Below are 26,382 nucleotides of genomic sequence, written 5' to 3' on the forward strand. Positions count from 1 at the left end.
GGGGTAGCAACCCAACAACAGGTCGTTCGATTCATCTGAAATTTTCAGGGCAGATAGATCTTGACCTGATAAACAATTTTACAATGTCAGAATTGCTCTAAATGCTTTGGTTTTTGAGTTATAAGCCAAAAACTGCATTTTACCCCTATGTTCTATTTTTAGCCATGGCGGCCATCTTGGTTGGTTGACCGGGTCACCGGACACAATTTTTAAACTAGATACCCCAATGATGATTGTGGCCAAGTTTGGTTTAATTTGGCCTGGTAGTTTCAGAGGAGAAGATTTTTGTAAAAGTTAACGCAGGACGACGACGGACGACGACGACGACGGACGACGACGACGACGGACGACGACAGACGCCGGACGCAAAGTGATGAGAAAAGCTCACTTGGCCCTTCGGGCCAGGTGAGCTAAAAAATAACTACAAAGTCGTCAATTGTTACGCAAAATGGTTCGAAACGACATCAAAAAGAGGGACTCAGAACATATAGTGAAAAGTTTAACATTAAAGAGGACATTCCGGTACATTAATTTTTGCCCCAGATTTGTCTGTTCACGTGCATTTTCGATAGCCTAATTTAGCGGAAAGCCCGTTCTAACATCGAAAACAATAATTTGTGATGGTTAGATTTCAGTAAAGTTGTTTGAATTTACAGTTTGGTTAAAAAATGAACGAAACATGTTAGAAACAAACAAAAGAGAGAAAAGTGAATGATGTGACGTATGCTGTTATGGGGTCGATAAAGTATCGGAAATGTCAGGAATTAGCACGGACATGCTCGGTAAATATTATGAACTGCACAGAAATATTTTCATGGATAAAATAGTTCGATTTTTTAAGTAGTCAAAAGTGTTTCATATGCATATCTTTATTCCAGACTAGAATGAGTGAAGTTAGAACAGTCGAGTCTTTATCCAGGTTTGAACAAATAGCCTTGTATAATAATTGAGTTTCACAAAAATAGCTGAAATTTGAGAGGATTGTTGCCCGTATTTCTTTAAGTATAAGGTAGCGCATTTTACTGGACAAGCCATTTTTGTTATGATTAATAAAAAATATAAATCTTCTTTTTCAAGTTGTAAAAAAAGAAAACGTGAATCAATTTCTATTGCTAAAATTTTCATTGATAATTGTACTTTTCACTAAGAAAAGAGACCAAAAATGGCGCTTCATGAGTTAACTGTGGCGCTTAATCTTTTTCCTCCTCTTATCATGCAAACGAGATTGGCTGCAAAAAAGCAATGGTTCTCCTACCATGTTACTATTACTTGTTTCTTAATCAAGATGTCATTCACACTTAACTTCAAACAAAGTTTAAAACATTCATAAAAAAAATGAAAAAAATAAAGAGAAAGAACCACTTACAAAAAATACTGATCTACTGCACGTAAAATGAGTGTACCTTTCTAACTTACTGGTTTTGGTTAAATGAAATAAGGGATCTCAATATTATGTATAAACATATTAGTACATAACAGATAAAAATAAAACGTTTAAACAGAGGTAAAAATAGCACTAAAAACACAAATTCACAGAAATGTTGTCATGACAAATATCAATTGATTGAGTTAATTGAATTTGTAAATAAGTCTGATAAACTACTTGTGGAGTGATCGGATTCGACATGGACACTTTGTAATTCCGACAAAGACGGTGAATCACTAATATCCGACATCATAGGTGATTGACTGTCAGTAATTTCCGACATTGACATTGAGTCTTTAATTTTGTCGTCATCCATTGTACCTGACTCCGATTGATCGTCGGCCTTTTCTGGTTTATCTCCATCTGATTTCATTTGATTTCGTCGGTGTTTAGCTCGAGCATTTTGAAACCATACCTTAAAATGAGATTAATATTGATTGAATCATATAATTTATTAAGTTTGTAACAGAAATTATGTTCACAAGGCCAAAGGATCAATTCATGGGGAAAAGACAAACTGTTACAATATAGTCAACAAAAACTAAACGGAAACAGTTAGCAACACAACTTCCGTGCACTAAAACTAGAAGGTATACACATATTCTTCTTCGATGAAGCCTATACAAGTTTGGTTATGTACATACTATTTTCATGTTTTCCATCATTTGTAGAATCCTAAATACGATATAGTCTGTTCGATTCAACAATTTAAGTGTATAACAATGGTTGATTTTGAGCTTGACATATCTTACAGCTATAAAGACGAAGACTGTGATTTGACATCTGTAGTTAGCTATGGTTTGCGAGGTTTCTGTTTCATTAAACGGCCGGTACGTATACTCAACAGTCTCTATTGAGTATACGTACCGGCGTAACTACAATTCCCTTCCCTTTCATGAATTTGACCTACCGAATTAGACTATTTACCGGATTTGTAATCACATAAGCAACACGACGGGTGCCGCATGTGGAGCAGGATCTGCTTACCCTTCCGGAGCACCTGAGATCACCCCTAGTTTTTGGTGGGGTTCGTGTTGTTTATTCTTTAGTTTTCTATGTTGTGTCATGTGTACTATTGTTTTTCTGTTTGTCTTTTTTCATTTTTAGCCATGGTGTTGTCAGTTTGTTTTAGATTTATGAGTTTGACTGTCCCTTTGGTATCTTTCGTCCCTCTTTGATTCACATTGCTACTTTATTTCATTCATGAAACTGATGATCATTTCAATTATTTTTTTCAATTGTTTTAAGTTATGTTGTTCCATTTGGTATTAAAGCTCTAAAGCTCATTTAGATTAAATCTTTATAGAACCACGTGTCGTCATAAAATTAGTATGTATGCATACCCTTTTTGTTATATGTATTGAAAACTGCTATATATTTATTACCTGTAGTACACGTTTTGATAATCCAGTCTTTTGTGAAAGTTGTTTCAAATCTTTAGCATCAGGATTGTGGTTCAGGTTAAAGTAGGATTTCATTGTTCGTAATTGGTGATGTTTAAATGAAGTTCGGACTCTTTTTTGTCGAGGAGGTTGCTGACTACAGTAGCCATCCTGTCTCATCATGTCGCCTCCTCTATCTGAACCATCACCAGGGACTAAACCTGCAAAATATAACATCAGTTAGACATATATAGTGTTGACAATAGTGATATTAAAAGTATATTGAGACATCTGGTGTTCGAAGCTTTTTTTAAAATGCCATGATTCAGTGCTCAAATGCCCGTTGCTGGAGTAAACGCCAATAAGACAAACACTCAACGATACCAAAATACATGCAAGTATATATACACAATGTTTTCATTGTGTCATTTGTATTGTTTGTCTTGTGCAGGTATTTTTTTAGCCTACAACAATCTATACACATAAATATGTTATGAAGTATGCAAGGCCGTTCACTCCCAACGAACCCAAATATAGCTAACAGGGGTTCCATTTGAAGACGGATTAGTCTGCATAGATTAACGTTTTTAAAAGCCGCTTAAGTGTTTCTAGAGCATATTCTATAATCACTTATATCTATTCTTCTCAGTTGAATTTTGCCTATATGCTACACATTTAAAACTCGAATCAATCATTGCAAGGTTGTCTCTGGTCTTTAAATCAACTCAAAGCGTATATACATACTAAATTATCATCTTAAAAAACCTTTTAATTCATGGCATCCAACGCTTAAAATACTATTATCAAATGTAAAAATCTATTGTATATATCATCTCTTTTCGGCGCATCTTAGCTTGGGCTTTCAAATCTTTAATTTTCAAACAAAATGCATAAAAACAGTAGCAATAAATCATGCCAATTGATGAAATACATATGGATATATGCAAAAACGTAGATTTGCAGACGACAGTGCATCTAAATGTGTGGTATTCTGGATTGACGGATGTTATCGTATGGTTGGGTAAACGTGTCATGGATGGTTGCAAGATCCATTTTCACCGCTTCTGCAGTCAGAGTAGGAATATGATGTCACTACAGACGTGAAAATATCATCTATAGCTACCGATAGATTTTGACAGTTTTTCTGTTTGTAGATATTTTCATTTACGACAGACCACCATGTTTCCCGCGCCTTGTCCGTCAATACGAAATGTTCCTAATGGATTTTTGACGAGAAAACCGGGTGTGTGAACGTCATGAATATGATGACGCCTAAATCAGACTGCATTCCCAACATTACTGATCCATATTAAACAAACAACTATGCTCGCGTTATGTAACTATTAGCTTTTCATCCACGATTTACCACAGAAAGTTGTATACATGCGATCAAGGCCATGCTTGACAATGTTTTAGCTACTGTTTTACAATATATATGGGTCAACCTTTCTTTTAGCAAATATTGTGTGTATAATATGTAAGTTTTGTAAAGGCGGAATTCAATTAAATATATATTTATATATTGGCCACTAAACTTTACAACCATTCTTAGAACTTATGTGAAAGAAGTTTGAAGCAACATTTACCCTGATTTTAAAGTAGTTTTGACCCAAAAATTCATATACATATTTTGATAATATTGAGTTAATGTCACAGAAGTTCTTGTCGCTTATCAAAATGGCACGTGAAGCAAATTAAATCATTACTTTTTCAGATTACGTGTTCTCCGCACCTTTTCAACAAATATTTACATGAATTTGACTTGATTTTTTTTTAATTTGATTTATTGTCAAATTCAAATAAATTAAACTATCACACTTGAATTTCGTGCATGTTAAATTTATGAGATAAGTATATATCTTCCAGTGCACTATAATCAGTATCCCTTTTATTTCATTTTTTTTAATCATCAAACAGTTCATTAACAAATAATTTTCGTTTGGTGCAAATTATTCTGTTTCTTAAAAAATCAGAATATATAAAACAATGAGACAGTATTCCAACAAGATAATAATACCTCCCAAAAAGACTTCAATCAAGGTTCTGCAATATATAATAATAAACCACATTGAGTGTAAAATATGTATGTTAAGTTCTAATTCAAAATATTGAGACAAAATAAATCAAGTATACTGTCTTTATACAATGTATACTTTCAAGGATAAGAGCTACATACTCTTAATATACTTGGAAGACACACCATGAACACATGATGAATTTTGATTGCTACGATTTAGCAGGTCCTTTTTTTTCATAAGAAATGAAGAAGAAAAAAAATGCAATCACATCATGTGTCGATTGCTCATGTGGTTGAAACAATTGATACACAAAAAGTGATAAACCTTGTACTGTTTTTTCTTGATTGATATTCCAAGCAATATTCATACAATTCATTCATCAGACGCTTCAAACATGGTTTCCGCATCAGTTTGACTTCTTTCATGCATTCTCAACAATTTATGTTTTAACAATAAATCACATTAATTCTAGATTGACTTTGCTGAAGTGTGTTTTACCCCGATCCACTCAATTTGGGCCCCACTGAAAGTTTATTAACATGTTTTGGTAAACCACAGAAAGCGAAAGGTTAGTAAGTTCTGTACAATGAATTCTATTATACAAGGATTAGACACATTCATCATTATTATTTTTTTTATCGAACTTTTCAACTTTGGAGCATTGTTTACATAATTTTGGAAATCGTCTAGGTTTTGAAAGATAACCAGTCACCAGTCATGGCAGAGCTCTATAACTCTTATCGTTTAAAGTTTTTTTGGCAACTCAAAAAGTTCAGATGAATTAACTTTATTGTTTAGAACCGAAAAATGATTGGTTAATTGTTATTTTTTTTAAGTTCAGTGGCCAACATTACATACATGCTCAGGACGAGAACAAACCGTCAATTTATACAAAAGGTAGGTCTTGTTATGTGGGGCGACCTGAATACAGGGCGAGAAGTTAGGAATGCCACTGGAAAATGACAAAATTTTGGAAAGCGACACAATAGCCCACGCAACATGCCACTTATACTGACCCACTATAGAGCTGTTGCTGTTATAATGCGCATATTGCATGACACAATCTATATAGGATGCATAGAATGTATCGTCTCCATTCTGCCGCAATTGCTACGAATTTATACATCCCGTTAAGCCAAACAATCGCCCCACTTTGTCAAAGGGCTTTCCTTTTGGTCAGAAGAAGACAAAAGTGACCTTGCTTCTATGCCCATATCATTCTTGGGGTTACCCCGTAGAAATAAAACGAATTATCTTTTTTTTTTATATTTAACAGTTATACTCCGTCATTCAAACGCTTGTTGAAACACTGTCAATCAAGACTTCCATTTTTGCCAAGGCGAAATATCTGACTCAGAAAATAACCGCAAGGAAAGATTACTTATACATGTATATAGATATGGTGGGCATCGTATCTGAATCGATTCAGCAGTGGCGGATCCGGAACTTTATGTAAGGGCGGACCTGCTGACTAACTTAAGGGGGGCCCTCTCCAGTGACGCTTCAGTGATTCCCTAAATAAGAAACCAAAAGTTGTCCCACGAAAATGGGGGCCCGGGCTCACAGGCCCCTTGGATCTGCCTATAGGTTGAAATGACCTTATTAAGTTGTCATTACATTTCCTATAATATTTAAATAGGGGCCTCTGTGGTCTAGGTAGTTCTTGTACTGTAATCACTAGCTAGTCAACATTTACGTTGTGAGTTCGAACCCCGCTCGTGCGGGTGAACTCGACTTCTAACTTAATTGACGAGGATTGTCAGTTTTCCTTTCTACGGTCGGTGGTTTCCTTCGAACACCCCGGCTTCCTACACCCATAAAAACTTACTTCCACGAAATAGCCCAAAAGAAATTCTAAAAAAGTAGCATTAAAACACCAACAATCGATCGTTTGACCACGTTCTCACACTTATATTACTGACATTATAAATAACTGACTACTATAACATGTAAGTACAACGGGAGTAACGTGTGAAGCAGAGTATGCTGACCCTTCCAAAGAAGACCACTCAGAGGGAACACTCAATTAAGGTTGGTAACCGTATATGGGTCAATGTTATTTATTTATCAAGGAAGACACAATTCAAGCTTTTCATAAAGTCATATTTTTAAGATAACATATAAAATGTTTTCTCACTCTGTGAACCGTTTTTTCTCTCACTTTTATGATATAACTAAAGGCATAGTAGTTGTTTATTCATTTAAGTGAAATTTATACAACTCCCTTCTCCTAAATAAAAATTCGACCCCGTTTTATGAACTACAAATTATATACAGGATAAACGAAACTGATAGTGAAGATAAAATCGCATGATAAAGTTTATGTTCCTGTCAACATTAATTTTATTTTTCAGGTAGCCATTCATATGCTGTTCGCGAAGAAACATTCATTAGCTTTTCATTGCTAAAATGTGCAAGTTTAGAAAACCATAAACTCCATGACATGAAAAGGCAAGGTGTAAAAAAATGGCTTTTTCCATCTTAGTCATTATCTTGTTTGCTACTAAAAATTAACAAATGCATATGTACAGAGGAAATTGACCTTTGTTAATTTTTAATTGAAAATTAAAAATACATAAATAGAGTGTATTTCAATTAAAAAAGTTAGTTCAATAACTTGTTCAAATTGCATTACTGTAGAAAAGTACATACATGCAATTTAAGTTCAATGTACTCAATCAAATGCTTAGAAATTAATTATAAAAAAAGGTCCCTTTGCTATGGTATCTTTTGTCCCTCTTTTAAAAGATACGCTAAAACGGAAATTTATTATCTTTTTCCAACTTTTGGATTTTATGATATTGTGTAAGATAATGTTGGCATGATAAACAAATGAAATAATTTACTATTAAAAAAATTATTTTCAATAGTAAATCCAGTCAATGTAACAAACAATATTTTACAGCAGACCCTAAAAATGTCTGCGTGACTCGTATGGGATTGACGTTTGATGTCAGTTTGGGGGTAATAATAAATCACTGGCTCGTTATCGGTGATAACTACGTACCAAACTTCCCCGCGGAGAACAGGAGATTTCTGCAATAGTTTTAACACTCTAAATCATCAGCTACAAATTACTGCGCTCCATGGAGGATAATCATCTCCGCAGTAAATAACACGATCGCTATATCACCTGCTTACTCAAGTGATATGCATCAGCTTTTAATAATGGCACTGGTGGTCATGAAAATTGTTTTTGGGGTACATTGGTATAGTCAGTTTTATCTTAGGGTAATGAAATAAAGAATACACGAATAAATTCACTGGACGAAAAATCAAGAACTTAAAAACTAACTAAAGTTACTATTTCTTAATGACGGATATATTTATGCTTGCAACTTTTGGGTGGGCTGTTTAAATTGTAATGCTAAAAAAAAGGCTGAACGAAATATATGTGAAGTTATAATTCTAAATCAAAAGATTGACACACTGTGTGTGTACGTATGAAAAATAAGTGTTTGCTCCAAAATCAGCAATCTGCATAACCAGTTCAGTTCTGGCAGCAGTTATATATATTTCAGTCTTACTTTTTCAGCTGTCAATATGATTTAGGACTAAATTATCTCTGCTGCAAACAGTGTTAGTAGCAATAAAATTCTTATAATCACAATGTTAAGAAAATGTGAAAACCTCTTGTCTTGTTTTTCGTGTTGTTTGTTTTCTGTCAGATTTTACATTCACAACTTTTAGCTTTAAAAAATACTTCAGAAAAACAAATTGAAATTTGTATTTTTTTATTCACTGGATTAAGTCTATCAAATTACTAGGATGTTTGATACATTTATTTTACAACAAAAAATAGTTGCAAGAAAAATCGTCAGTAAGGCGTCAATCTTTTGTTAAATTCAACAACCATAAATTTATTTTGTTTGCTTCAAATTTCTACTTAAAAGGGAGCATGTATAACTAAAATATTATATTTAAATCAGGTTCCTTGTGTAAAGAGGCATCTATTTATTTATAGACTAACAAGTGTGGTCAATATTAGAAAAATCAAATATTTGAATTAGTTTCTCTATCCGGCGCATACGTCCAAGTCACAGAGATCTAAAAGCTACTGAATACGAGACTTTTAAACGTAAAAATGATTTATTGAAAAAAAAACCATGATATTATTACAACGTAACCGCACTGTTTATGTTGTATTCTGAATATATAAGTATTCATTATGATATTCAAGTTCTTGCATTTATTAACTGATAAATATATAAACAGTTTTAAAATCATGCAGGTATACAGTGTTGGTTCCAGTGGCGGATCCAGAAGTTTTCATAAAGGGGGGGGGGGGGGCGCTGACTGACCTAAGAGGGGGCCCGCTCCAGTCATGCTTCAGTGATTCCCTATATAATCAACCAAATTTTTCCCACAAAAGGGGGGGGGCCGCTCCAGTCATGCTTCAGTGATTCCCTATATAATCAACAAAATTTTTCCCACAAAAGGGGAGGGGGCGGGCCCCCAGTCTCCCCCTGGATCCGCCTATGGGTTCTAAAAACTGTTTTAGTGTTTTGTTTAATGCATCTTCGTCAACGTTTGAACACCCGTTTTTTTTATTTTGAACCCTAAATCAATGCCACTGTTATATTTGGAAGGCCTATGCGAGTTAAAAACAAGAGATGGACTCTTTTTTGTAAAGTATTCTTATTTTTTCTATCATTGTTCGTATGTTTTTAATTCGATATACAAGATCATATTAGACAGGGTATCAGAGCCCCCTCCTCAACATATTGTTTGTACATAATAAAAAAAAAATGACAATTCAACTGATATGAAGTGGAACTCTACAGTACTGTAAATGTATCATAAATGATGATAAAATAACGTGTTTTTTTGGTTACATATTTTGGTTAGAATTGAAAATAAGTCAGCCCAAATATGTAGGTTACCGTGATCCACTAATAGCTTCCCGTATAATGTATAACGATGACGGGCGAGGTTAATCGAAATCATTTGTATTGTAAATTAGGTCATTACGTTTTGTGCAACATAACAGTTATGAAATATGGATATACATGTAATAGAAAATGGAATACTGTAAATTAATATTTCAAACAGACGTTTGGAGAAAAAAGGGTCACTGGCACTTTATTCCAATACACTTTTGTGGAAGGGATATATATAATTTAATAAAATTTCAATTCAACAACCGAAAAGAGGATATTGAATTTTTTCATTGTGGACGCCGTATGGAACCATAATATTGTTTTATCTTCGTCATTTGAACTTTGCATGTTTGATAGTCTCATTGGCGATAACAGTACAAATCCTTATTTATATATACAAATGTACCAGCTAATTTCCAGTTTAAGCAGCATCTTATAAGAACGGAGAAATTTATCAATATAAATTAAGCAAGCAAACAATTATTAAGCCTAAACATAAAAAAAAAATGTTGTACATTTTTTAATTACCTGAAAGAAAAGTAAACATTTCTAACTGAATTCATCAAATTCAACTTATTCAACTAATAAAAACGATTTAAAATTAACCCTTGAATGTTTCATATTTCTACGAAAGACCTTGTCCTCTGTGACCTTATTTACACTTCAAAAGCAATCAAAAATTTAATCACTTTTTATTAATTATTCAAAGTATAAACAACGTGGTCAACAGTTCTGTAAATACTCAACTAAATATGTGTATTGTTTCTCATTCGGGAATTAAAATTTTAACAAAATATCAAAGGAATTGATTTTTGATGTTCCGTGTGAAAACGACATATACTTCAAACTCTTAATATTTAAACTACATCTTCAACATTAGTTTTAAATCTTTTAAAAGAGAAGTATGGCTATACGATCGGGCTGATAAAGCCAAATTTGCTAAGAAATTAGACGAAATAGACTGGAATACTATGCTTCCCGAAAGTAAAACCACTAATGAGATGTGTGAATGTTTTACAATAGAATTTTTGAAAATAGCTAAAAAATGCATTCCTACTAAAATAGTAACAGTACGACATAATGACAAACACTGGTTCAATAATGACATAAGACGTGAAATTCGAATCCGAGACAGATTAAGGAAAAAAGCGATTAAATATAATTGTGAAAATAATATTATGAAGTACAAAAAACAACGAAATAAGGTAAATAATATGAAAAAAATCGCCAAAGAAAATTTTGAAACTAATTTGGACTGTCTAATATCAAAACAACCCTCAAACTCAAAAACGTATTGGAAATTAATGAAAACGTTAATTAAATCCAAAAAAGGTTCAGAAACCATACCCCCTCTCCAAAATATTATAAATGATAATGAACTGAATGATACTGTATATGAAGATGAGGAGAAATGTAATTTGTTGAACAAATATTTTAGTATGATTTCAAAACTAGATGAAGATCATGTTGATTTGCCCGAATTTGATACAAAAACTAATAGTAAGTTTTCAGATATTCAAGTAAATATAAAAGAAATAATAGATATTATTCAGATATTAGATCCAAACAAAGCATCTGGTCCTGATGTGATCAGTCATAAGATGCTAAAGCTGTGTCCAGAAAAGGTAGCAGTTCCACTCCATATTATATTTAATAAATCCTTAAGAGAGGGAATATACCCAACTAGCTGGAAGATAGCAAATCTGATACCCATTTTCAAAAAGGGAGATTCATCTTTGCCATCAAATTATAGACCGATATCCTTAATAAGTTGTGTAGGAAAAGTTATGGAAAGAGTTGTGTTTAAGCACTTATACAATCATTTAAAAGCTAATAAATTAATTTATGAGTATCAATCAGGATTCCTCCCTAAAAACTCAACTGTTCATCAACTCTTAGAAATATATAATTGCATATTAAACTCCTTGGAAAAAAAAGATATAAATTGTTTTGTATTCTGTGACTTCTCTAAAGCTTTCGACAAAGTTTGGCATAGGGGTCTTATACATAAAATGAAAGCTTATGGTGTTGACGGAAACGTATTGAATTGGTTTCAGGATTATCTACACGACAGAAAACAGAGAGTAGTATTAAATAACTCGTCTTCTTCCTTCTGTAATGTCTCAGCTGGTGTCCCCCAGGGATCAGTTCTGGGCCCTCTTCTCTTTGTCTTATATATTAATGATATTGCTGATAAGCTTACTTCACTGTGTCGGCTATTTGCCGACGACACATCATTCAACTATTCTGGTAACGATGGAGAACAGATTAGATCTGTTATTGATCGCGACTTGAAAGAGCTGGATGTTTGGTCTTCTAAATGGCTTATGTCATTTAACCCAGATAAAACCGAAATTATGATTTTTTCAAATATTGAGACTCCAGACCTCAGCTTTTCCTTAAATGGTAAAAATATACCTTTAAGTACATCTCATAAGCACTTGGGAGTTAATTTCAGTAGTGACGCAAAATGGAACAATCATATTGAAAGTATAATTACAAGTGTAAAGAAACACTTAAATGTATTACGTAAACTTAAATATCGATTATCTCGAAATAATTTAGAAAAACTATACTTAGTTTTTATAAGACCCATTTTCGAATATGCCACGGAAGTGTGGGATAATTGTGGAATAGGCTACTCAAATAAGTTAGAAAATTTACAATTAGAGGCCGCAAGAATAGTAACAGGTCTACCAATATTTACAAAAACTGAAACTTTATATTCTGAGGTTGGCTGGGAATCTCTTTTTGAAAGAAGAAGGAGAAGAAAATTACAGATGTTTTATAACATGAACCAAAAGCATGCACCAGAATATCTTTGTAATCTTGTACCTCCTTGTGTACAAAGTACAACCAACTACCCGTTGCGAAATGGTCATGATATTATTGTTCCATTTTGTAGACTTTCCCTTACTACTGAATCGTTTATTCCCTCTACTATACGTGAATGGAATAAACTTGATCCAAAAATTCGCAGTGTCGACTCTATTTCTAAATTTAAGAAAGAATTAAAAAACGATAGTCTAGTATGTAAAATTGAAACGTTTTATTTGTACGGCCCAAGGAAATTAAATATTATCTTAACGCAATTGCGATGTTCCGCTTCACCATTGAACAATGACCTATTTAGAGCTAACATTATAAATGATCCTTCTTGTCATTGTGGGTCCGATATTGAGGATGTCTACCATTACTTCTTCGTTTGCCCAAAATACACATTATGTAGGAAAAACTTATTCGATAATCTTAACTGGCTATCTGAAAACTTTGTTTTAGATACAAAACTATTAACTTGCGGACACTTGGAACTTTCGAACGAACAAAATATTCAAATTTTCAAACAAGTTCAGAATTACATAAAAAGGTCAAACAGATTTCTTATGCCTTGATAGAGCGTTATTATTTTTGCTGTCACAGGACGTCATCGTTGTCATCAATCCACAAGTCATCGTCACAGAAGTATGCGTTTTTTCAAACTTTCTTTTTCCTTTTTTACTTTGTCTCCTCTTTGTTCACCTATGAAAGCTAGTATTATATTGTATAAACTGTTTGTTTTATATGCATGTCCATTATATTATACTGTTATTGTAACTTTATATTGTATTATGGAAAAGACTTCATAAGTATGATTTACTTGTGTCTAATCCATTTTGCTTTAATTCAGCAAATAAAATATGTTTAAACTAAATTAGTTTTATGAATGAACATTAAAAGGAAGCTAACACCTACTCGTTTAGAATACGCCAAGATAATGTTTGAAATGTACTACACGAATATCTGGCATTTCGATTTTCAACACGGTGTATGAACTGGTCAACTTTATTTATACAGTGGCTAGCATCCTTTTTATTTTTGAAGCATAACAAAACATTTCCAATTTAATGAAAGAAGAACATAAGCGATCATCCATGGTAGTTTTAAGACTAATTATTTAAGCTTCTTGCAATTCCTCAAACTATATTGTTAATTTAATTGTATAGACAAGTGGACCAATTTAGAAATTCAACTTCTGCTGAAAATGCGCATAAAGTTGGGCTTTTCTAGCGGTATGGTTACGATGTGAAGTCGAAACCAACCAATATTTATAAAAAAAAAAAGAAGATGTGGTATGATTGCCAATGAGACAACTCCGAGTCCACAAGAGACTGCTCTTTTCACAAAAAAATGTAACTGTTACTTTATAGTCACACAGAAATTTTCAAGATTTACGCGTAACTTGATTTTCTCGTAGGAGGTTTTCTGCAATAGAGTGCAAAATGTCAAAACACTAAAACCGTTCCCACAACGCACCAAACTGTCTGAAATGCACCCTCGCCGTCATTGAAAACCTAAATCCTAAATACATTTATATTCAATCCCATCCTTGAAGAAATAAAAAAAAATTATTACATAATATTAAAGAAATTGATAGTAAAACATGAATGAAAATTTACAGCATTAATTCAATCGGACTTTAAACATATAAGGAAAATACCACTTGTGTTTTAGTAAGGATATTAATCATTAAGTTTTAAACCACTTCTGGATAAACTCGCTATATACATCCTGTCGGCTACTGTTCATGTATATTGGGTGCTAAGACCGGTCAATTGCCGATTTCTTGTGTCCTAATTCTTACTTCCTTTTCGTCCGGTCTTTCGGAATTCTTTATGGTTCAGTGTGTCAAGTATTTGGATCCGTTCAAGGATTGACTCCATCCGATGTACACGAAAGATACAAGTGTTAATAGGTCAGTTGAACAGAAATTAGAATCAAATTATAAAAGAATCAATCGGCGAATTAAAAAACATACAAAAAGAAATAGTTTTTTTTTCAGTTTGCTTTATCCTAGACAATTTTGTTTCAAACCCACGAAAGACTTTCATGAAAATTCAAAGTGATTTGCACCCTCGAAATCGTTTGTACACACAGCTTTGATATTTAAGACATCTATTGAGACACGAACTTACATCTTCTATATATACATATATATAATCTATGTGTGCTGTAGTTGAAACTTAGTTCGAATGACTACTACATGTAAATCCCTTCGTCCTCGTGTAAATCCTTTTGAAATTTACAGACAATTAAGGAGAAGAAAACTGAAACAATCGCATAAAATCTAAGCGGAGCGAGACCGGATGATTACATAGGGTGTGTTATGTTATATGTATGTACTTTAATAGTTTATTACTGGAATTATTTCATAAAGATATATAGTTCTCGTTTAACTTTCTTTTTTTTTTTTATCTCATTGTTTGTATTGTATTATGAAAAAAATTATTGATGTTGTAATGTTTATGCCCTTTGGGGCCCATAATTGGAAATAAAATATCTTAAATATCTTATCTTATAGTTGTGTAATTCAGATATCTCCAATTTTTCATCTTTTTACAAATAGTATAAAAATAAGAATATTTATTGTTCCAATTATTAAGGATCTTTGATGGGCAATATGAAAATCACAAACACAAAATAAAATACACTATTATTTTGTACAACAATTTTGCAATATAAACTGTTCATTCAATTTTAAATCTTCATATATATTTTCTTTATCTTATATCAGAATAAAGTAATTTTGCTGTCTCGATATTAAGGTCTGACCAAATAGACTGTTTTGGTATGTTATACACCATGCCAAAAACGTAAAACTGAGTCTTTGTGACAAAATATATCTAAAGGACCAACACTTAACTCAATTAACTGATAAAACCATGTTTTGTCCAAATTATTTTTTAACACCCACACCCTTAAAATGATCGAAATTAGAATCCCATCAGGATGTTTACTGATTGATACATCCGCTACCAGATGTCGGTTAGGTCTGAGATGCAGCCAAAAATCTTTTAATGTCAATGACTATATATGGAAGAGCCTCTTGATATTTTGTCGAGGAAAAACCGTTTGATTTACATTATATGCACCTATAATTTTATCGGTTCAATCTGATTGTCTATATTTATAACATTCGTCATTTATAAAAGTTTATCAAGATCCCAGTCCGTTGGCGGAGTGAAAAGATTATATATAAACACAGATTTTAATAGATCTAAATTCTCGACCCTAAATTTTATGTGAATCGCAATATTTTCACAAACATATCAATAAAAATAAAATCTTTAGGAAATTTTGATTCTATATTTATAGTTTCCTATTAACAATATATAAAAACATTTTCTACTTCGTCAAAATGAAGTATATAGATGTGATATGTTAAAAAAATATTCCTCTGCGCGTTGAAAACTAAATGAAAGCATTTTAAAATTAAATACTAGAAGTTACCTCTTACGTAAATGCCTCAAGAATTTCAAACGAGAAAATCTGGTTACCTTAGGTTTTTACCTGCTATATCATAATAGATTCCTCTAGAATTTGGACTATTTCTGAGTTATCTCCCCTCAAAGTCTTGCATAACAAAAAAAAAGAAATCAAGCAACAAAAATCGACCTATAGAAAAATATGTTTTAGTGTAAATTAAAATTATAAATAAATGTTAATTTGAAACAAATTCAAATGACTGAATTGCATTTTTGCGTTAAGATTTTACCGACTTGCTTGAAAATCAACAACCATTGTGTCCTGCTATTTCTCAATCCAAGATGACGAATGATAACGGAATTCTGAAATGCCAACTTATCAATGCTAACAAAATGAACCTTTTGATTGAAAAAAAAACACCAAAATAACTTATTTCTTATTCAATGTTTCAATTGTTGTATTTTTTTGTCAAAATCGTTTTAAATTTACCAAATTGATTTCATAAATCTGCTTTTAATTTGTTCATATCTTCCCCACTATCTTAATAAAGCATTGCTCTCTGACTCAATGACTCAATATACCAAACAACAAAAGTATACTGAATGACATCTATTATTTGCATTTATCAAAATAAAAATATACTATCATAGAAAAAAAACCACCATATGACAATTCGGTACGACACAAATCAAAACTGCACGCAATAAAACAAATTTTGATCTAAAACTGAGGCAAAAATAAACTCTCACAAGGTACTGAGTCTTGAGGCTGGAATTCTATTTGCACTTGATTTTCTGTGAATAAATCAGTTTTCAAATGTAGATATATTATCGAGGGTAAATCTTTGAAGTCAAGTCGAATCTCACAGAATTAAATATATATACTAACAGCTTTGGTCTTGATCTGAAACAAATGTTGTGGCCGTGTTTTTATTAAGATTCCCATTGCCTGGATAATAACCGTACAACAATATGTATCAGTTATCATAAACCTATGATAACCTTGTACAATAACAAATTGACGCTAAATTGTTATATTATAGATTGGGCTCATATTTCTTAAAAGATTTCTGTAAAAAGCACGTCGTTATGACGGCAATTTTATCGTATCGTCTTCACAAATGGTATGACATTTCTTTGAAAAAAGCGTCTAAGTGATAACGATTCTGATGATACACTCTCCTAAATAAAAAATAGGAATGAACAATTTTGAATTATGTTGAAGGTAGATAATCTAAGCGATATTGAAAACATCTAAAGTTTGTAACAAAACATCTGTATTTAACGGAATATAAACTGATAAAATCACATTTATACCAGAAGAACTTCAACAGCTATCTTTACTTTTATTCTTACGTCGGCCGAAAAAAAGTTTTAGTTCGTTTTACTTTAGAAAAAAAAGAATTTTATAGTTTTTCACTTGTCACAGAACGCGCTAATAAACCGCTTTTAAACAGTTTTTTTTTTGGTTAAGAAAAACAAGAGAAACGTTGCATCTTAGAACGAAGAAGACATCATGTTTCAGCATATCAACTAACTGCAAAGTTTCACAAAATGATTTGATAGACATTTTTTCTTTGTTAAAAACATCAAATACAAGTAGTTACTAAATGATAAAAAATGCTCGATTTTTTTAGACTTCAGTTTGTACCGCGTCAAAATATTCAGTAGAAAAACGCCAAACTTAAATTACAGCCTTGGTTTTAAAGGTGTTTTTTTTTCATGTTATATAACTGCCAATACATTTAATTCACTTCATTTATTCGACATCCGAATTTTCACTGATATGTTGCTTTGGGGAAAAAAATCTTCAGACATGTTATGCAAAATAACAAATATGTCAACCCTTCAAGCTGTTTAAATAACGTCCGACCGCCATCTTAGAATCTCACCTTGAAGCCCGAACGAGTACAGTTGTTATAAGTGTACTTGACCAATTGTTAAGCTATTGTATTTATTTTAGAGACGGCGAATGAATGGGAAATATGTCACAATTTTGTCCAAACCCCTGCTGTAAAATCTGAAAAACAGAAAAGGTATGAAACAATGGCGGATTAAATTACCACTGTCGGGACCATGGCCGCGGGATCGGATTATCTACAGTTCGCGGTCATGTCCGCAGTTGGAATCGTCAGATTATCAATACTTTGTTTAGAGGTTTACTTCAGGTGTGTTAAGTAGAATCAAAATAAAGGATGACACATATTTTCTCACGTTTTGTTAAAAACAACTTCAAATCTCAGCTAACAGTCGAATTCAGTGAGACATTTTTTTTCTTACTTTTCGTTCGGCAGTAAAATGTGCTTGTGCATCATTTTATGAAATACAAGCCACCGATTACATTTGCGCCTAATTGGCAATAACTACGAATATTAAGATGACATAATAACAAAAGAATGCATGTTTGGTATGCAGTTGTTCTTAATGTTGTCCAAAAGATACGAATAACAACACGCGGTGTCCCCTCAAAAAATAAACAAAGAGCACATAGCAAAAAATGCTTAACTTAACACTGAAACAAATGAGATAAGAAACTTCAAGACTCGTACATAGATTGATAGCCATGCATGTTATTGTGGACTTCTCCTTTTTGAATTTGCATTGGAGTTCAGTATTTTAGTTTTACTTTTAAACACAAAATTAACATAAAACATCCGAGGACTCTCTGCTATGTGGTCAGAAAATGTCTGTTATCTTCAAAATCAGTTTTGACAGAATTTATCCGTTGTAGGTGCCACGACCCCGGCCAAGATTACATCTTGAAAATAAAATAGACATAATTTGTCTGTATCAGCTATAATTAAAACGAGGCGAATGTGGCAGTGTCCATTAAAGACAATATGGCACGCGCACGGAGATTTTATAAATGTACAACTTTCGATAATTATACAAATTGTTAAATTTTATGATGCACATATCTCTGATTCTTCAAGACATTTGACATTCTGGAATTTAGGTCTCCAGTTTGACTTATGACCGACAAGCGCGCCAGAAAGGGCTTTGGAGTTTATGAGCAACGTTCTGAATAACGAAATACTGCCTTGTATTTTTTATCATTTCGATCAAAACCTTGAAATAAATAAAATCCGTCCTGTGTATTATATTAACTAACAAGTTTAATATATCGTTTTGAAATAAAATCAAACATTTGAATATCAAATTGCATCTTGACATATTTTCGCAGTACTGTCATTTTCAATTTTCATGAAAATAATTCAACAGCATTCGATTATGCATGAAAACAAACAATAATATTCAGAGAGCTATGAATTTCTTATTTGATTTTTCATAATCATATTAACAACAAAAGGCTAGATCGTTTTCAATTACGAGATTCTTAATAAAACTAATCTCTTATTTAAACAAGAGTATAATAAGGTCGGATTTCTCCCCATTGATTCTCATAATGCATATTACATTTAGCTCCTTCCTTTTGATTGTCAATTTCCGTCAATCAATTTTCATTAATTTGTATTGATCTTGGAAGGCGGTATTGCAGTGACAAAAATACACATACTTTTTTTTTAGTTTGACGAGTTGTCTAAGACATTTAATACATTTTTAAAGAAATGATATATTTTTATAAATATATGGAAAAATATAAAACTATTTCTTTGAAAACAGAGAACTGCAAGCGTTTCTTTGTGTTATTTTAAATCCTTTTATTTTTTTTATTCAAGTGCGCTGATTTTGACGGCGCTGTTGATGCTGAATAAAAATAAACATTATTTTACATTTTTTATTTCAAGTCCTTCCATCGCTCACCATGCGGTATGGGTTTTGCTCATTGTTGAAGGTTTTACGGTGACTAATACTAATGCATTACTTGGTCTCTGATGAGAGCTGCCTCATTTGCTGCAATCGTATTATTTCTTTTCTTTTTTTTTAATTCATATAATTGTAAATGGCATCAATGATGAATTTTAAAAATACGTGTTTACAAGTTATTTTTTTTTTCAAACTTAAAATACTTATAGAAAAAAATCTCCTGTAAATTTTCGAATGTTATCTTCACAGTTGATTTTATAAGATAGAAAGCGATGACAAGCAATGATGCGGTACTATCATACATTTCGACGTTACGTCTTTGTTACGTTAAATCTGTCATTAGCATTGAGAGATAATGAAGTGAAGCAGGGTCACCGTCATTAATTTTCAATTTAAAAGAAATTAAGATAAAATTCTTAGTGTGTGAAAGAAAGCAGAAGTCAGTTCCGAATTGACATTTACTAATGTTATTTAATTCAAAAAATTATTTTATTGAGTTTTATTTATTTAGAAAATATGCATTAAATAAGATATATATATAATCAATACATTTAATCAGAATTTTAGAATTCATCCTACTTCTGAAGCCTATGTTATCTTGATTTAAATCAGAACAAAGTATAATTCAATATCTACAATGTTTTTGAGTCAATAAAAGACCAGAAGGAAAAATGTGAAGAAAAAAATATTTGTTATTCTAAAATGTAAAAATATCGTGATATCAGATGAAACTTGGAAATTTGATGAAATTGTTATCAAAATTCTCAGTTTATCCAAAAATCTTTCACTGTTATCAGAAATAAAATACACAACGGATTATGAACAACATGTATTAAATAAACTTATGCAAGACTTAAGACAACATTTTTAGAATGTCATTTTGGTACATTAAAGATATGACTTATGTTGAGGTTATCGCTGGCCGATAAAAAAAAAAAAAAAATATCATGCTTTCAAAAATACGGTACAGTGCAAGAGAGGTCTATCCTTTCTATATCACAACCTCTCAAAAAACTTTGTCAGCAAGATTTTAAATTCATTATATATTTTTTCATATTGTAATTGAAACTTTTTCATCCAACTTTATGGAAAGATTTTCACACGACGCTATATAACCTTTTTGCGCTTTACACAAAGAAGTTTAAAATGCACGTACATAATATTAATATTAATGAGGGTTGGAGATAAAATATTTACTTTGCCAACATGTTATTTATATCGGGCTAATTTCAAAACGAAAAAGGTTTTAAAAACTTACAGGTCACTGTTTCTTTTTAAAACGTTGAATTTTGCAAATTCTGATATTTTTATAGGATTATACTAACAAAGCAATATTAAACGTGACAGAATAGAACCATCAACGATTTATAATTAATAAATCTTAAAAAGGGACCAACGTTCTCGCTGTCTTACTTATGATAAAAATGGGTGTGCATGCATTTTTTCCATTATATAGTATTCAAATGCTATCTTATTTAAAAAAAAAAAGTTTTTGGACATTATATCGTCTAAACATTTTCAAACTACTAACAAACTTAGGTGATTATCAAAATCAGTAGCCTGAAATCTGGACCGATCGTTAGCAATACAAGATGACGGAAGACGAATACAGCTAGTTGAGAAGTCAGCAAAGCTAACAATGCTATGAAATTCAAATAGTGAAAGCAAACAATTTTTCAGTAACAAACGCCACAAAAAAAAAACCCCGGTAAGAACATTTGTGCGCCGGAAAACAGTATCACTATATAACTTATGAAAAGATTGAAAACAGAAAATATGTTCGCAACTGATTTATGCCCTAAAATAATGGAAACTTTGTAGATCAATGGTTGAGGGTTACTTTGGCCATCGATTCTAGTCCATCTAGTGACCAGCAATGATCCATTGCAGAATCCCTAGCTAAGGTTTACCCGAGACATTACATAGGACGGCTAATATCACATTGCTGTATGTACAATGCTTTCTTTTATTCATATTATACAAATAACTACGTCTTGATAGCTCAAGACTCATGATTAATGAATTCATTTTCCAACTCTGACACTTCTTGGGAATTCTTAAACCATTGCCGATTTCAGTAGGTTATCATTCGTCACCTTCATCCCTCATCGAAGTATTGAGAGTTCCGAACGTTTATATCTGACACCTCATTACTCCTCAAGACATACTTAATTTACAGAAACCCAGAAATGCCTCATTTTACTTTTGTCGTATTCATCAATAAAATGAAACAGAATTCCCCGGACCATGGGAATTCCTCTTATTATTGCCAACAATAATGTATACACTGTATTCATATATAAAACAATAAAGGACGTATTGAAATGTCTTTCGAGAATCCAGTCGGGAATTTTTTTATTGTTTACAATCGCCAGACAAAAAGTTAATCCTTTTCCTTAATCTGATGCGTTATTGTTTAATCATTTCGCTTTATGGTCATGCAGATTTGAGAAATACCAATGGAATCGTAAGAAAAATTCAAGCTTGTACACCAGTTTATATAAACAAACCAAAAAAATGTAAAAAAAAAACCTACCAGCTGAAACTAAGCTCATGGTAAACCATAAGCTGATTAAGCTAACTCGTGTATTTTCTGAAAATCATTCAAGCTCAGTTCGTAGAGTTGACTAAGGCGCTAGTTGGTACAGTGTCGGTGGAGCGGTGGAGTAGCCTTGATGTCACAGAACCGGTTGTCACGGTTGCAAGGGCTTCTTTTAAAACGTGTTTAAACCAAAAGAAATAAATTGGAAATGTTCATTGCACAAGATCCCGTCTTACATATAATGAATGGATTAAACATACACTAATAGGTCAGTTACGTCAGATGAATTCTACTAGTCTACATGCATATATTTTTACCTAAAGCATTTCGAAACATATTCAATTTGGAATTACAGTAAAACCTGTTTTAAGAGACCACTTAAGGGAGAGCGAAAAAAAGTGATATCTTAAGCCAGGTAGTCTTTTAATACATGTTCAGTTCATGTATTACATGGGTTCTGTATTTGGTGGGCTTTTAATACAGGTGTTTGCTTAACACATGTGGTCTCTTACGCAGGTTTGACTGTAGTTTCTGTCTGATAAATATAAACTTGATAGCACAAGAGACTCACCCATACCCGGGGGACATAAGTCATTGTCTTGTAAGTTTTTTCTTTTCCTAGGGCGTCCTTTTTGCACAGTTCCAACACCATTGTAAAATGGCAAATGTCCATCTGTATGACAAGATAAGTCGTCTGTTAAACTTTGAAAATACTCTCCTTGGAATAATAACTCGTAGTCATTTCGACAGTAAATAAGATTTTCCTTCATACCAAATTGGTCTCCGGTTGAAAGTGCTTTGTGACAGGATGAACACGTGAAACAGTTTATGTGATAGACCAAATCCCGCGCTTTCATAACAAGTTCGTTTGCTGCAATCCCCTGATGACATCGCGCACATCTTTTTACTCCAAATCGTCTGGAAAGATAATAAAATTAGGTTATTTAAATCCTGCAATATATAGATGTTTAGAAAATATAACAATAAAAGTGTGTCATATCTTACAACATTGAAACAAGGTCAGTACTAAAACTATATTTAACGTACGATGTTTCCTGATTATGGATTATTTTAAATCATTTCTACAGTAGAAATGGAGGAAGAAAAAAATAATTCACATGTTCTCTTAAGAATGGTTGACAGTTCTTAATAATTTAAAAAAATAAATAGTTGTGGTAGGATTTCCAATGAGATTGCTATCCACCAAAGCTCCACCAAAGTTCAAATGAAGTCGATGTAAGAAATTATAGGCAACCGTACGATCTTCAACAATGAGAAAATCCCATACCGTAGGTATGATCGGCTTTACTGAAAATGATAAAATATGAACCTGTTTTTTTTTAATATAATTTGTTGTCTTGTTTTTTGTTGTTGTCCGAGTTTTTGGTTGGGGAAAGGGGACTGTATTCATCCTCTGCTAATCTCTTCATAAGAAATGAAAGAGAACGTTTGTTTCTTTATTAGACCCGGGCAGTCACAGTCTTTAAATACCTTTTCAAAACAACCCATCCCTGAAAACTGTAGTCTCATTGGTATAGGCTTTGCTCATTGTTGATGGCCGTACGGTGACCTATAGTTGGTAATTTCTGTGTTCTTTTGGTCTCTATTGGAGAGTTGTCTCATTGGAAATCATACCACATCTTCTTTTTTTTATATTTACATAATGTTTGAACTGAGTACTAGTTTATACAAGTGCAAGTGCGCCTCAGAGGCTGACCTGTTTTTGGTTCGAAACAGCGGAAAAGATAACTCGTTCCTTTGCTATCTCAAAAGATAATCAAAGAATTGTTGGTATACTTAGAACAGGGGTGGGATGCAATTGTATCTTAGTGGATCCGGAAACCAAATAAACGCCCCTGAAAGAAAAGTTCAAATCGCTTTGTCATGATTCATTTTTAAATATCAGACCACCCATAACATCTTTAGAATTCTCATTCAATGAAATCTCATTTTTTCTTTAAAAATGCAAAGAAATCATTGGGGATTTAACATAACTTTTTTCATTTTAAAGTTATATTTTGACAATTATATTTCTTCAACGGATACTTAACATTTTTTCATTATTATTTTGTATTGTATTAATAAATTCTGGTGCTTCAAGAATTTTCATTTGTTTCATTTTTTTACGACTTGAGGAATTCGATTCAATGCTGTTTTGTTTGAATATTGTTGGTATTACATGTATGTATATTTGTGGAATAACTTTACTCCAATTTTCGTCGACACACATAAATATTTGAAGCGAGCGATGGCGTTTTAATTATATAGAAGATATTTTTAAAATAAATTACGAATTTTGTGTTTTAGTTCAAACTAATTCCCTAAGCTTTATGTTCGGCCTTTTTTCCGTATGTTAATTGTCTTTGACCAATAAGACACTATCATGGCATAGCGATCATTTGTAATAACTAGTCCCCTAGATTCTGCAAACTACAAGACTTGCAATACCATATGAAACACTTCAAAAACAACTTGTGAAATATTTAAACGCAAAAAGCTGTATTAAGCATAGGTAAAGGTGCATCATTTCAAAAATCAATAATAGCTTGTGATGGATGGTGCACTTGCATATTTTTCTTGCATATTAATTTATTACATGCGATACCGGGTGCTTTCAATTAGGTTATAAATAGTTTTACACTTATTGCCACGTGGACTACTCGTAAAGGCTTAATTAATAAATTAGATTTGACCAATGCACGGTTCTCAAGAGTTTATCTGTATTTCACCTCGATTTTTGGCGGTGGGAGTACACTGGGCGGGGAACACTGCACGTGTTTGCACTTAAACCCAATAAATACTTCAATGTTTACTTTGAATATAGTTTTTGTTGAGATATAAGTAAATTTTATACAGATCGTCCTTTTATTTTTTCAACTTGTACGTTTACATCTGGTAAACATAATTTCAAACACAACAGTTGGTACAGACCCGTCATCTGTTCCGGGTTTGGCATAACATCTGTATTGTTCTTTCGCAGGTATGCCTTTATATTAATTTGATTAATGTTTAGTTAACTATAAAACTATGCTCATCATATTTCTGCAAATTTTATATTCTTTGATCCTTGACCTCTTCTTACAGGAAGAATTTTGCTGAGTTCCGTTGGTCTTTAAACACCTGCAATGTTTTGACCACCTGTTTTTGCTTAATATTGAAAGCATAACGTAAAGATACTCTCAGATACATGGCCAGTGTACTTTTATATTTGAGAAAAAATATCTTTTGGTTTCTCTGATAAGAAAAGGAAAATAATACTTTGATTATCGAATGTAAAATACAGATTATCGAAGGTAAAATACACGGATTATCGAAGGCAAAATGTACGGATTATCGAAGGTAAAATGTACGGATTATCGAAGATAAAATACACTTTAAAGTAAAACATTGATTATCGAAGGTAAAAATACACTGATTAGTAAAGGTAAAATACACTCGAAAGTCATACATTGATTATTGAAGGTAAAATACAGATTATCGAAGATAAAATACACTCGAAATAATACTTAAAAATATTGATTATCGAAGGTAAAATACACTGATTATCGAATGTAAAATACATGGATTATGGAATGTAAAATACACTTTAAAGTAATAAATTGATTATTGAAGGTAAAATATACTGATTATCGAATGTAACATACACTCGAAAATAATATCTTGATTTTCAAAGGTAAATATACACCAATTATCGAATTATCGAATGTAAATTTATTGATTATCGGAGGTAAACATACACTCTAAAGTAATACATTGATTTATTTTATGGAAGGTAAAATACATAGATTATCGATGATGATATACACGGATTATCGAAGGTAAATTACGTTGATTATCGATGATGATATACACGGATTATCGAAGGCAAATTACATTGATTATATATCGAAGATGATATACACGGATTATCGAAGGATAAAGACATTGATAATCGAAGGTAAAATACACTGACAATTAAAAGTCATGTTAAAGTTTATTGGAAAAGGGCACTTAACAAAAAAACATCAATGTAAAAACAAATTGATAATGATTATCAAATTCTGAATTTGGTGTACATGTTAATATTCTCGAAGGAAGAGACCATGTGTGTTAATGAGTTGTTAGGTTACTGTCTCATCGATGAT

The 26,382-nt window shown here is 32.2% G+C and overlaps 1 protein-coding gene across 2 annotated transcripts in view; it reads right to left on the minus strand.

The window, feature by feature from the left end:
* Nucleotides 1-635: 635 nt before the first annotated feature.
* LOC134708471 (LIM/homeobox protein Lhx9-like) overlaps nucleotides 636-26,382 on the minus strand; it is a 37,477-nt gene continuing 11,730 nt past the window's right edge. Inside the window, exons 3-5 of one of the 2 annotated variants that reach the window (XM_063569029.1) lie at nucleotides 22,836-23,176; nucleotides 2,812-3,029; nucleotides 636-1,841 (exon numbers count right to left, since the gene is read on the minus strand). In XM_063569029.1, the coding sequence (XP_063425099.1) occupies nucleotides 1,557-1,841; nucleotides 2,812-3,029; nucleotides 22,836-23,176 (844 nt within the window). In that variant the 3' untranslated portion in view covers nucleotides 636-1,556. Of the gene's footprint in view, nucleotides 1,842-2,811; nucleotides 3,030-22,829; nucleotides 23,177-26,382 lie in introns of both variants that reach the window. The other variant, XM_063569028.1, reaches the window with a different exon arrangement.

The sequence above is a fragment of the Mytilus trossulus genome, chromosome 2 (assembly GCF_036588685.1).
Source record: "Mytilus trossulus isolate FHL-02 chromosome 2, PNRI_Mtr1.1.1.hap1, whole genome shotgun sequence".
Taxonomy (NCBI): domain Eukaryota; kingdom Metazoa; phylum Mollusca; class Bivalvia; order Mytilida; family Mytilidae; genus Mytilus; species Mytilus trossulus.